General features: G+C 42.2%; 1 protein-coding gene across 1 annotated transcript in view; it reads left to right on the top strand.

Annotated features, from left to right (window-relative positions):
• The window catches only part of gpat3 (glycerol-3-phosphate acyltransferase 3), a 59,284-nt gene that overhangs the window by 11,220 nt on the left and 34,715 nt on the right, over positions 1-13,349 (top strand). Inside the window, exons 2-4 of the mRNA XM_039759684.1 lie at positions 1,354-1,550; positions 1,649-1,715; positions 10,342-10,636. Of these exons, the coding sequence (XP_039615618.1) occupies positions 1,407-1,550; positions 1,649-1,715; positions 10,342-10,636 (506 nt within the window). The 5' untranslated portion in view covers positions 1,354-1,406. The remainder of the gene's footprint in view (positions 1-1,353; positions 1,551-1,648; positions 1,716-10,341; positions 10,637-13,349) is intronic.

Here is a 13,349-nt window from a genome sequence, read left to right as displayed (position 1 = left end):
GACGCTCAACCGTGAGGAAAGGCGCAACCACCCGGTATCTGATAAAAGGCACACGGGGTTGATCCTCTGACGAGACTGACATGCGGGCTCCCTCAGTCTACTGGTCTAGGATGATGGCTCTGGGTCTTTTGATGTATGTTACTGTATGTATGTATGTTATTGTAAGTATAAGTTTGTCTCTTTAAGCATATATATTTATTTCTATAACCCATTCATATGTATTTATATGTTATAATTGAATAAGTAAATTTTATTTAAGTAACGGACCTCTTCTCTCTGATTTTTGCCTACTTATGTTTTAATCCCTTGAACCATTTTCCCAAATCAAAACACCGCAATATCCTAACTACAGGGTCACGTGGGTCTGCTGGAGCCAATCCCAGCCAACACAGGGCGCAAGGCAGGAAACAAATCCCGGGCAGGGTGCCAGCCCACCGCAGACAGTAAAATCTCAAGGAGCCAAACCCAGTGCCCAGTGTCAGAAAACTCTGTCTTAGCGGCAGGTCATGGATACTCCAACAGGATAAGGAGCCAAAACACACAGCAAAAAGCACCCAAGAATGGCTAAGAACAAAACGTTGAACTTTTCTGAAGTGACCTTCTATGAGCCCTGATTTGAATCTAATCAAACATCTATGGAAAAAAACTGAAACATTCAGTCTGGAGAAGACCCCCTTCAAACCTGACCCGCTGGAGAAGTTTGCTCAGGACGAGTGGGCCAAACTACTGGCGGACAGGTGCAGAAGTCTCATGGAGAGCTCCAGGAGTTGCTTCTGTGCAGTTATGGCCTCCTAAATGTTCTGCAACAAAATTATAAGGTTGAGGGTCCCATCATTTTTGTCCATTTAAATGGTCACTTGTATTATTATTTAAAATATTCTGTTGAATCAAAACTCCAAAGAAAACTCTGATTTTTGTTAACTACGGAATAAATCTGTATGGGCGCCAATGACGTCTGTCGGTTTGGAGTTATTTCAGAAACACTTGGGGGTGGGCTGTGGAGGGGGTCCCCCCCTTTTTTGTAAAGGAGAAATCCTTTATAATATATAACTGCATATACTTCATTTTTCTTGAATTTGTTAAATAATCGACTGTATGTTATTAGTCAGGCTTGTGGTCAACAGTACTGTAGAAGGTGAGGATGGGAACAGGGGTCCGCACCCCAAACCCTCCATGAATCACAAGGTGATACCTGTAATCAGAATTATAATATCAAAGGCAATAATTGTCAGTTATTCATTTTTTTTATAATCATGCTCCCCTAAGATTAGGTTAACACTTTGCTTGTTGCCCGTTATATACCCCATGCTAACTGTTTTGTTTTGTATTCCACCCCCTAAATGCCAACTGTAGGCCATATAAGACAATCAGCACCACCCGCCTAGGACACCTTTAATGAAGAAGACATGGATGAGTTTGGAAAAGCGGCCTACAATGTATTGTCCGTATGGCTGACACTTGTAGCCGTGCTGATCTTGGTGCCCGCAATGTTTGGCATCTCTCTGGGCATAAATGAGATGTACATGAAGATTTTAGTGAAGACTCTAGAGGTACCCTGTTTGATGTGCTTTAGGGGAGTTTTGTTTATTTTTGAATTCATTAGACATACCTGCTTTAACTAAAAACACGTTCTTCATTTGTTTGCCAGTGGGCCACGTTAAGGATTCAGAAAGGTGTAAAGGAAATTGAGAGACTTCAGAGGGCAGCAACGAATGGTAAGCTTTTCCACTTATTGTGTTCTAATATTATGCTGCAGGAAGAAAAACAAGTGGCAGTTTGTAGGCCAAGTGCCAGGATGGCAGTCCTCAAGTTCGGTTTTCAGGGACCCCTGTGACTGCAATCTTTCATTCCAACTTGCTTTTCCTGTCACTGTCAGTGAGCCATTTGTTTATTTCTAACTGATCTTATTGTTTAATTTGCTCGCCATTTTTCTTCTCTTATGGTTTATTCATTAAAGTGTGTCAGTGTAAGATTTTTCTTTTAAATTATGTTCATATTACTATGTGTTCATTTAAAAAAAAACAGAGTTTCTAAATGAAAATGATCTGGGTTGGCTGCTGCTGCTACAGTCATATGAAAAAAGTTAATTCTTTGGATTTTTGTTTCTCATTGGCTGAGCTTTCAAAGTATCAACTTCCTTTTAATATACGACACGCCTTATAGAGACAGTAGTATTTCAGCAGTGATATTAAGTTTATTTAATTAACAGAAAATTTGCAATATGCATCGTAACAAAATTAGACAGGTGCATAAATGTGGGCACCCCAACAGTGAAATGACATCAATACTTAGTTGAGCCTCCTTTTGGCCTCTCGACACTGTCCTCCTATAGCCTGTGATGAGTGTCTGGATTCTGGATGGAGGTATTTCTGACCATTCTTCATTACAAAATCTCTCCAGTTCAGTTCAATTTGATGGACCACCTGCTTCAAATCATCCCATAGATTTTCGATGATATTCAAGTCAGTGGACTGTGGCGGCCATTCCAGGACATTGTACTTCTCCCTCTGCATGAATGCCTTTGTAGATTTCCAACTGTGTTTTGGGTCATCGTCTTGTTGGAATATCCAACCCCTGCGTTACTTCAACTTTGTGACTGATCCTTGAACATTATCATCATTATCCTGAAGAATTTGTTGATATTGGGTTGAATTCATCCGACCCTCGACTTTAACAAGGGCCCCACTCTCTGAACAAGCCACAATTTGATGTCCCGCCAGACAAGGCTGTGAAACAAAAAGACAGCTGCTGTGGAGGCTTTTAAATGATTGACGGGCAGAGCGACAAGCAGAACACGCAGCTCAGTACCAGCAGAAGAAAGAAAGCAGCTGATCAGACTGCATCTCCTCAGCATGTCTTATGAACCCTTGACAACGCGAGCGACAGGGAGGCGAAGTGGCTGTAGTGTTTGATGCCCCTATGGGAGGATTGGAGGGGGTGGGTGAGCGAAGCGAGCAGGGGGCAAAGCCCCCTGATATTTTTTTAATTATCCTGTTATCTGTTTTCAACAGCTACCCAGGCTAGTAGATAATAAATGAGGGAAAACTCATCCTGCTTAACTTTTAGTTTTATTGGTTCTGACGCTTGGTTTGATATGCAAAAATTGCAAACCCGTCCATTTCAAGTGAAATTTACAGCACAAAGTGTGCAGAAAAGAGAAGGGGTCAGAATACCTTCTGAATTCACTGTGTTTAAATTCTTAAATCCCTCAGTTCAGGGTTGAGGAGGACAGAGCCTGTCTGGGCAACATTGGGCACAAGGCAGGAGGCAGTTCTGGATGGGGGTGCCAGTCGATCATAAGTGCACCGGACTGGGGCCTTCTCCAGGATTGCACATAAAGTAACTGAAAAGTTGCCTTATGTTTCATGGAGGCTCGTGTAGATGTTGATTTACTCGCTGCTTGTAGGCAAGTTACATGAACAGCTCTGTACAGTTGCAACATGTTCCTCATTGCGACACTCCTGAAGTGTGCTAGTGTATGCCACTCCTCGTACGCTTAACGGATTGTCCTTCTTTAACCTTTTATTCACAGTCGTTTGTTAGATAGAACTGCCTTAATTACATAACCATGAAGTTAGCTATTACACCACAGCCAGCTTTTGTGTCAAAACACAAATGCAAAAGGTGAAGGGCGTGTAAGATGAAGAACCTGGAAGCGGCCTGATAGGCCCGTACTCTACTGCTGGGGCTGAAGAAATGTGTTTTGTTTTTTTTCTTTTTTCTGCTTAAATAAAAATCTAAAGTGCTCTTGGGTCTGACATAAAATTAGCCACTCTGCGTCGCCCAAGGGCAGGAGGCAGTGGGTGAAAAGCTAATGTGGGGGAGTGAAAGAAGATGCAAGAGGAGAAGAGGGGCCTTATTAATAATAAATACAATGTTGGATTATTAAAGAAACATGAACGTGACTCTGGGAAATAAACAAACCTTTTAGTTATCGCTAAACTGTGTCTCATGGAGTGGGATCTGGTGTTTGGGGCTCCATGTGTATATGCATATTTACAGTCATATGAAAAAGTTTCTGAACCCCTCTCAGCCTGCATAATAACTGACTCTCCTTTCAACAAAAAAAGATAACAGTGGTATGTCTTTCATTTCCTAGGAACATCTGAGCACTGGGGTGTTTTCTGAACAAAGATTTTTAGTGAGCCAGTATTTAGTTGTATGAAATTAAATCAAATGTGAAAAACTGGCTGTGCAAAAATGTGGGTCCCCTTGTCATTGAACTGATTTGAATGCCTGTCACTGCTCAATGCTGATCAATTGGTTGGATGAGCTCGTCAAGCCTTGAACTTCATAGACAGGAGTCTCCAATCATGAGTGGTAAAAGGTATTTAAGGTGGTCAATTACAAGTTGTGCTTCCCTTTGACTCTCCTCTGAAGAGCGACAGACAGCATGGGATCCTCAAAGCAACTCTCCAAAGATCTGAAAACAAAGATTGTTGAGTCTCCTGGTTTAGGGGAAGGCTACAAAAAGCCATCTCAGAGGTTTAAACTGTCAGTTTCAACTGTAAGGAATGGAATCAGGAAATGGAAGGCCACAGGCACAGTTGATGTTAAACCAACCCAGCAGGTCTGGCAGGCCAAGAGAAATACAGGAGCGGCATATGCAGAGGCAGGATTGTGAGAATGGTCACCGACAACCCACAGATCACCTCCAAAGACCTGCAAGAACATCTCGCTGCAGATGGTGTATCTGTACATCGTTCTACAATTCAGCGCAATTTACACAAAAAACATCAGTATGGCAGGGTGATGAGAAAGAAGCCCTTTCTGCACTCACGCCACAAACAGAGTCGCTTGTTGTATCAAATGCTCATTTAGACAAGCCAGATTCATTTTGGAACAAAGTGCTTTGGACTGATGAGACACAAATGGAGTTATTTGGTCAAAACAAAAAACGCTTTGCATGGCGGAAGAAGAACACCGCATTCCAAGAAATACACCTGCTACCGCCTGTCAAATTTGGTGGAGGTCCCATCATGCTGTGTGGCTAGTTCAGGGACTGGGGCCCTTGTTAAAGTTGAGGGTTGGATGAATTCAACCCAATATCAACAAATTCTTCATGATAATGTTCAAACATCAGTCACAAAGTTGAAGTCACGCAGGGGTTGGATATTCCAACAAGACAATGACCCAAAACACATTTGGAAATCTACAAAGGCATTCATGCAGAGGGAGAAGTACAATGTTCTGGAATGGCCGTCACAGTCCCCTGACTTGAATTTCATCATTGAAAATCTATGGGATGATTTGAAGCAGGCTGTCCATCAAATTGAACTGAACTGGAGAGATTTTGTATGGAAGAATGGTCAACAATACCTCCATCCAGAATCCAGACACTCGTCACAGGCTATAGGAGGACAGCATCTAGAGGCTGTTAGATTAGCAAAAGGAGGCTCAACTAAGTATTGATGTCATATCTCTGTTGGGTGCCCACATTTATGCATCTGTCTAATTTTATTATGATGCATATTGCATATTTTCTGTTAATCCAATAAACTTAATGTCACTGCTGAAATCCTACTGTTTCTATAAAGCATGTCATGTATTAAAAGGAAGTTGCTACTTTGAAAGCTCAGCCAATGAGAAACAAAAATCCGAAGAATTAAGAAAATTAACTTTTTCATATGACTGTATATACAGTGGGTATAGAAAAGAATCCTCATTATAATACAGTATATAAAATAGCACAACTGGGAGCCCGATCAAATCGTGCTACAAATTCTACGTTTATGAAATCCATACTTTTTCTGCAAAGAATTATTTGTTTTTTTTAAGTCCTTGAAATGATTTTGTTATCATGGCACTGATTTGTGTTTAAAATAGACCTTTTCGGCCGATGCAATGAAGAGCTTCCTGTTCAAATGGGGCTGCAAGATGTGAACTCCACTCTTCGGCACACCTCATTTGATTTTTTCCGGCAAACAAATTTTCAAAACAAACCGTATTTTACGACTCTAAGTCGAAGTAATAATTATGTTGCAGTGGTCATTTTAGATCTGAGATCAGCTAAAATTTAAACAATGACCGTTGTTAATACCCAGCCATCATTACTCAGTTTGCCAATAGATGTCAGGAGGACGGATGCCAAAACCGAACTGCCCAAAGATAGATTTCGACATACCAAGCAAATGGCAATACGTTCTAAATTACTTACGGTTCCGGAGCTGTCGAAGGGTTTAAGTCAGTCGACGATGTTAGTCCTGGAAAGTACGCCCCACCAAACCAACGTTCCAAAAACCAAACGAACTTACTGTTATCTGCTCGAACCAACACTGATTTACTATATTTGGCCGTCCAGTGGCATCACTGAAGCATTCAAACATTCTTGGCCAATCATGCAATACTGTGTCCGCGTGTGCCACGTTATGTTCTAACGACAGAGTCAGAGTCCCATTGCATGGTTCTAACTTGTATTGAATCGAGGTATTGACGTGAACACCATACATACGGATAGTATCAAATATTATATATATTTTTATATATATAAATGAACACCACACCTCCCACTCTAGCTTACAGTGATGGTCAATGGCTGTGAAACTGCCAATCTCAGATAGTGAAGGTGTACTTTTGAGTTTTTAGTTGTGTTTTTTTTTTTTGTAGTGCTAGGGTGATTGTACCATGTTCACCATTATAGATGATGCGAGAAGTCAAGTAAAATGACCCCTTTCATTGACTAACTAAAAAGATAACAATATGCAAGCTTTCAAGGCCACTCGGGTCCCTTCTTCAGATAGGATGTAATTTATTTTACTCTCTATATAAACTCCATGATGTGGATGCCCCTCCAAATGACTGAGTTCAGGTTCTTCATTGTGAACAGGTACATGAGATCAGATTCATTGACGAGCAGTGGGTTGTACTGAAGGGCTCAGTGGGCTTTAAATGTGGCACTGCCATACATTTCCACCTTTGCCACATTGACGCGTTTATTTCTAGAGCACGTTTTCATACAAATGATGGAGCTCAAAGTGCTTTGCAAGATGACCAAAGAAAAAATATAATAATTAGGCAATACTAATTAACAAAGAATAAAGTAAGTTCTGATGGCCAGGGAGGACAGAAAAAAACGAAACAAAAAAATCTGCAGGGGTTCCAAGGTCACGAGACTACCCAGCCCCAAACTGGGCATTCTACCTAACGTCAATGATCTCAATCAGTCCTCCTGGTTTTCAGGCTTCATGTGGAAGAATTAGACAAGTCAAAGCTTGAAATTTCTGCTCTGCTAGATCTGCCCCGATCACCTGTAAGTGCTGTTATTATGAAGTAGAAGCGTTAAGGAGCAACCACAGCTCAGCCATGAGACGGTTCTAACCTGCCTCTGGAAGCAACATCAGCATAAGAACTGTGAGTCCAGAGCTTCATGGGATTTCATGGCCCAGCAGCTGTACACAAACCTGTGATCACTACGCACGATGCCAAGCGTCAACTGGAGTGGTGGTAAAGCGTACCGCCATTGGACTCTGCAGCATTGGAAACCTGTTCCCTGGAGTGATGAATCCCTCATCCCTGTCTGGCAGTCTGAAGGACAAATTTGACCCCACCGCCTTATGGACTGTATAGAGCCTACTGTAAGGTTTGGTGGAGGAGGGATAATGGCAGGGTCTGGGCTAGGCCTCTTGGCATCATTTAAAAGGTACTGTTAATGCTACAACATACAAAGACATTTTAGATAATTGTCTGCTTCAAGCTTTGTGGCCACAGTTTGTGAAGGCCATTTTCTGTTCTGGCATGACTGTCTACAATTCCTTGGGATCCCACAGTATAAGGTGAAAAGTGTGGCAGGGGATTTGGATTTAATGGGCCTTCCTGTGAAGACTGTTGCCCCCATGATCCTATCTCAGATAAGGGGTGTAATATAAATGAATATCAATACCAGCTTTTAGACTTCAGTGACAGAACTGAATCTAATAATGGATACCCTGCCCGCCACACACATACTCTTGGATAAGTGGTGAAAAATGAATGATTGTGATACTGGCTGGACCAAAAACCTGTAGCCCCAGGAGTCCACCTTTTAACTGCACTTGAGTTTCGCAGTCTTAAACCATTTCTCAAGCATATTACTGTATACAGACGACCCCCAAAATTCGTGGGGGTTATGCTTCTAGAGCACCTGCAAATTATGAAAAACCGTGAATTTTGGATGTGGTCAGAAAAATGCCTATTTTTATAGTTTAAACCCTAAATATGCCCCCAAAACACTTACGTTTCATTTCAAACTTAGCTTAATACATTACCTAAATAAAACTGTAAAAGTAAACCAGTCTACTGTACAGTACTGTACTGCTATATCCCCCGTAGTGCTAGAATGTAAAATACCGATGTTACCCCTATATGTACTAGAATTCATGCAAGCGCGTCGTCTTTGGCATAAGTAAGATAAATACGGAATCATTTCATTTAATAAAAATGTATGGGTACGCACCAGTATTGAATAATATTGATTGAAGATGATGATGGTGATGAATTAGCTGTGCAGTATGATGAAGGTATGTAATGAAGATAATGACTGCACAGCACAGCAGAGGACTTATAGCTGCTCGGGTGGCTACTGCGGCATAACTTTTTAATTCCCGGGAGCAAATCCAGTAGTTCAACCTTCTCCTGGACTGTCTTAAAATTTTTCTGGCGCTTGGGTTCATTACCAGAAGCCTTAGAACCAGGGGTCCTCAATCCCAGTCCTGGAGGGCCGCAGTGGCTACAGGTTTTTGTTCTAACCCGGTTGCTTAATTAGAAAGCAATTCTTGCCAATAATTTAATTTCATGGCTTGCTGGTGCTTTAACTCTGTTATGTCAGGTCATTCTCATATCCAAGATTTGTCTCCCCCTTTCTAAGGATATCATCCAAAATGGAGGAGAAATTCTCAGTCCTTCACTTTTTTCTCTTCACTTTCCTTCCAGGTATTTAATTAAACCCAGTAGCGCATGATAAATACACACAGAGGTGTAAATGGTAACAAGCTAAATGGGGAAATGCTGCTCTCTTCTGTCATTTGCATGTTATGTTATTTGCAACATTTGTGAATTTCCCCTTGGGATCAATAAAGTATCTATCTATCTATAAGGAGCAATTAAAAAACAAGAATACAGCAGTTTAAGACTCATATAAGTGATAAGAGTTCAAAATTTTAACTAAAGTGAAGCAGAAGTGTTACTTGAGCAATAAGTGATTCTTATTAAGCAATTGGGTTGGAGCAAAAACCTGCAGACACTGCGGCCCCCCAGGACCGTGATTGAGGACCCCTGCCTTGGAAGGTGCAGGGCGTTTGGGCGGCATCTTAGGGCTTTAAGAAGAACAAAGCGAAAAACATAACGCTCAGCGAAACACTCGAGATAGCTACACGCGGTAAACTGCTATGATACGGGAATGCTGGGCTGCATCTGCCAGAGATGCATCACAGAGCAGCAGCCAATCAGCAGCAAGGAGAAATGAATGACGCTCTCGGATTGGCTACTTTCACCGTCGCAAGCCACGTTTTCCTCTGTTTTCTTTGTGCTCTCACTACAGTACAGTATTGCCACGAAAAAAACCATAAAAAAAAGGATATTTGCGGTTTCCACTAACAATTATTGGTTAGGTTCTAAGGAAAAATCCGCAAATGACTGAGGTCGCAACCTCTGAACTGCGACTTCACCGGGGTCTATTGTATACTCACGTATAAGTCTGGTCTTGAAACCTGAAAAATCGATCATAAAATCAGACCCCGACTTATAAGCCTGTTCAAAAATGCGACAATTTTTTTTTTTTTTTTTTTTGTTCCATCTTCTTGCCTCCTCCAATCTCACATCAGTTTCTCAGACGCATCTTATTTTGTTGCAGTAGCGAAATGGCTTTCGCTACTTCAACGACGTTTAATTTAAAACCAGCTTCATATTTTCTTCTGATCAAACGCTCCATCGTAGATAAGGGATGCTCTTATGATAAAGGTGCATGAAGGTGTGAGATACAAAAAACAGTGCAAACGTCACTTCAGAATAGTGCGGGTATCACCGTGTGGTCATGTGGGCACAATAGAGAGAGGTTAGGAGCACACTCTGATAAAGCACATTGCCGCACCCACATAGAAAAAAAGGCCATGTGCCCCGTGGTTACTCTCTCAGGTGGGTGTTAGCATATCATTGGACCAATAGCGTGAGTTTTCCGCATTCAAATTGCACAACCCACATTATAAAATACCAATAAAAAATCAATTCCCAACTTATCCGCGGGAGTACGTACCCGCGTGTATATACGGTAAGTTGAAATGAACTGTTTATTTGAATTCTCCTTTTAAAGTCACGCTTGGTTTAGAGTTCAGTGGTAAATTGTGTCTTTTTTTTTTTTTTTCTTCCAAGGAATTATCCAAAGAGATGCCGGCTTTTCCATTGAAACAGAGATTGCAGAGAGAAAGGCTCGGAGAAAAGCCCAAATCCGTGGCGATTTTGAGCTCAATGATGTATTCTACTTCAGCAAGAAGGGCGTCGAGTCCATTGTGGAGGATGAGGTGACTCAAAGGTTTACTTCTGAAGAGCTGGTCTCTTGGAACCTCCTGACTAGAACCAACAACAACTTCCAATATATCAGTGTTCGGGTCTCCTTAATATGGGTGCTGGGGGTCTTCATTCGTTACTGCATCCTCTGCCCTCTGAGGTGAGAATTGTTTATTGTACTTTTGGTAGAAGAAAAAAAGTTTGGTCAAGACAAACCATGAACACGTATTGAATGAGTTTGTAAAGATTTTGTACATAAGCCTATGTGTCAGGGTGGGGGGGAACTAAAGAGATGACATTATGGCTGATAGTGAAGCGTTGCTGTCCCATGAGTCAACCATCCCCAGTTCGACTTCCATCTCCGTGTTCTAAACACCAAAACTGAAGTATCACATTGACACAAGTCTTTAGACCAGTGCTTCTCAAACTTTTGTGGTGTCATTTGTGGGGGAGACCCACCTTATCCCCCTTTGCAGGATTGTCTGAGTGTGGGGAGTGGGATGGTCCCCATTGGTTAATTAATCCAGATCATGGTAAGGGTGGTGGCTCCCACATAATCACCAGAGCATTAGGTGAATCGAGTGCTGTCGTGAATGCTTTTCCTAATGATGAATCGAGCACTTTTGTCAGAGCAGAGGTTGGGAAGGCCACCCAGGATCGTCCGTACCCCTCCTGTGATGCTGTCCAGTGTGAATTGAGTGCGATCATCTGAGTGGTTTGGCAAGGTTTTGTCCATAGTTGGCCGTGAACCACCTACAGTGCCACCGCAGGTTGGGAAACACCGATTTAGATTATTTAATCAGGACTTAATTGAAGCCCCTTTGGCAGCGAGTCCAGAGTGGAGTCACAACAACCTTCACATACCTGGATTATGAGGATTTTCTGCCATTCTTCTCTGAAGAACTTCTCGAGTACTGTCCGCTTGGATGGAGACTGTAGGTCATGGGTGTCAAGCTCTGGTCCTGGAGGGCCGCTGTGGCTGCAGGGTTTCATTAACTAATTAACTTCTAATTAACTATTTAACTTACTAATTAACTTCTTTTGTCTTACTTTTAATTAACTTGACTCGGGCCCCTTAGTTGTTTCTTTTTCCTTAATTAGCAGCCAAACAATGAGATACAAAACAAGCTGTCGCATGACCAGCTCACCTGTGCCCATCACACAATATCTGAAAATAACGAAAGGTGGAGGTCTCAGTAAGGTTGATCTCTCAGGTCAACGAAACATCTTGACGGTGTTCTTAGAAAAAACAGAAAATCTACAGTTTTGGAAATGTCTGCTGTGGCAGAATGAGAGGAGCAACAAGCCATGGAATAACGAGTTTAATCGTTGACTATCGTGGACTATCTTACAGACAGACCTCAGTATGTGCGTCTCGGGAACTGTAGGTCTGACATTGTGGTCAGCAACACAGGAGTGCCGCAGGGGACTGGACTTTCTCCGGTCCTGTTCAGCCAACAGGCATCAGACTTCCAATACAACTCTGAGTCCTGCCACATGCAAAAGTTCTCTGACAACACTGCTATCGTGGGCTGCATCAGGAGTGGGCAGCAGGAGGAGTATAGGAGCCTAATCAAGAACTTTGTTAAATGGTGCGACTCAAACCAACTACACCTGAACACCAGCAACACCAAGGAGCTGGTGGTGGATTTTAGGAGGTCCAGGCCCCTCATGGACCCCGTGATCATCAGAGGAGACTCTGTATCTACAGTGGTGTGAAAAACTATTTGCCCCCTTCCTGATTTCTTATTCTTTTGCATGTTTGTCACACAAAATGTTTCTGATCATCAAACACATTTAACCATTAGTCAAATATAACACAAGTAAACACAAAATGCAGTTTTTAAATGATGGTTTTTATTATTTAGGGAGAGAAAAAAAAATCCAAACCTACATGGCCCTGTGTGAAAAAGTAATTGCCCCCTGAACCTAATAACTGGTTGGGCCACCCTTAGCAGTAATAACTGCAATCTAGCGTTTGCGATAACTTGCAATGATTCTTTACAGCTCTGGAGGAACTTTGGCCCACTCATCTTTGCAGAATTGTTGTAATTCAGCTTTATTTGAGGGTTTTCTAGCATGAACCGCCTTTTTAAGGTCATGCCATAGCATCTCAATTGGATTCAGGTCAGGACTTTGACTAGGCCACTCCAAAGTCTTCATTTTGGTTTTCTTCAGCCATTCAGAGGTGGATTTGCTGGTGTGTTTTGGGTCATTGTCCTGTTGCAGCACCCAAGATCGCTTCAGCTTGAGTTGACGAACAGATGGATGGACATTCTCCTTCAGGATTTTTTGGTAGACCGTAGAATTCATGGTTCCATCTATCACAGCAAGCCTTCCAGGTCCTGAAGCAGCAAAACAACCCCAGACCATCACACTACCACCACCATATTTTACTGTTGGTATGATGCTCTTTTTCTGAAATGCTGTGTTCCTTTGACGCCAGATGTAACGGGACATTTGCCTTCCAAAATGTTCAACTTTTGTCTCATCAGTCCACAAGGTATTTTCCCAAAAGTCTTGGCAATCATTGAGATGTTTCTTAGCAAAATTGAGACGAGCCCTAATGTTCTTTTGCTTAACAGTGGTTTGCGTCTTGGAAATCTGCCATGCAGGCCGTTTTGCCCAGTCTCTTTCTTATGGTGGAGTCGTGAACACTGACCTTAATTGAGGCAAGTGAGGTCTGCAGTTCTTTAGATGTTGTCCTGGGGTCTTTTGTGACCTCTCGGATGAGTCGTCTCTGCGCTCTTGGGGTAATTTTGGTCGGCCGGCCACTCCTGGGAAGGTTCACCACTGTTCCATGTTTTTGCCATTTGTGGATAATGGCTCTCACTGTGGTTCACTGGAGTCCCAAAGCTTTAGAAATGGCTTTA

This window comes from Polypterus senegalus, chromosome 7, assembly GCF_016835505.1.
Source record: "Polypterus senegalus isolate Bchr_013 chromosome 7, ASM1683550v1, whole genome shotgun sequence".
Taxonomy (NCBI): Eukaryota; Metazoa; Chordata; class Cladistia; order Polypteriformes; family Polypteridae; genus Polypterus; species Polypterus senegalus.
Note: the sequence above shows the minus strand (reverse complement) of the source record. Positions and strands in the feature narration are given on the sequence as shown.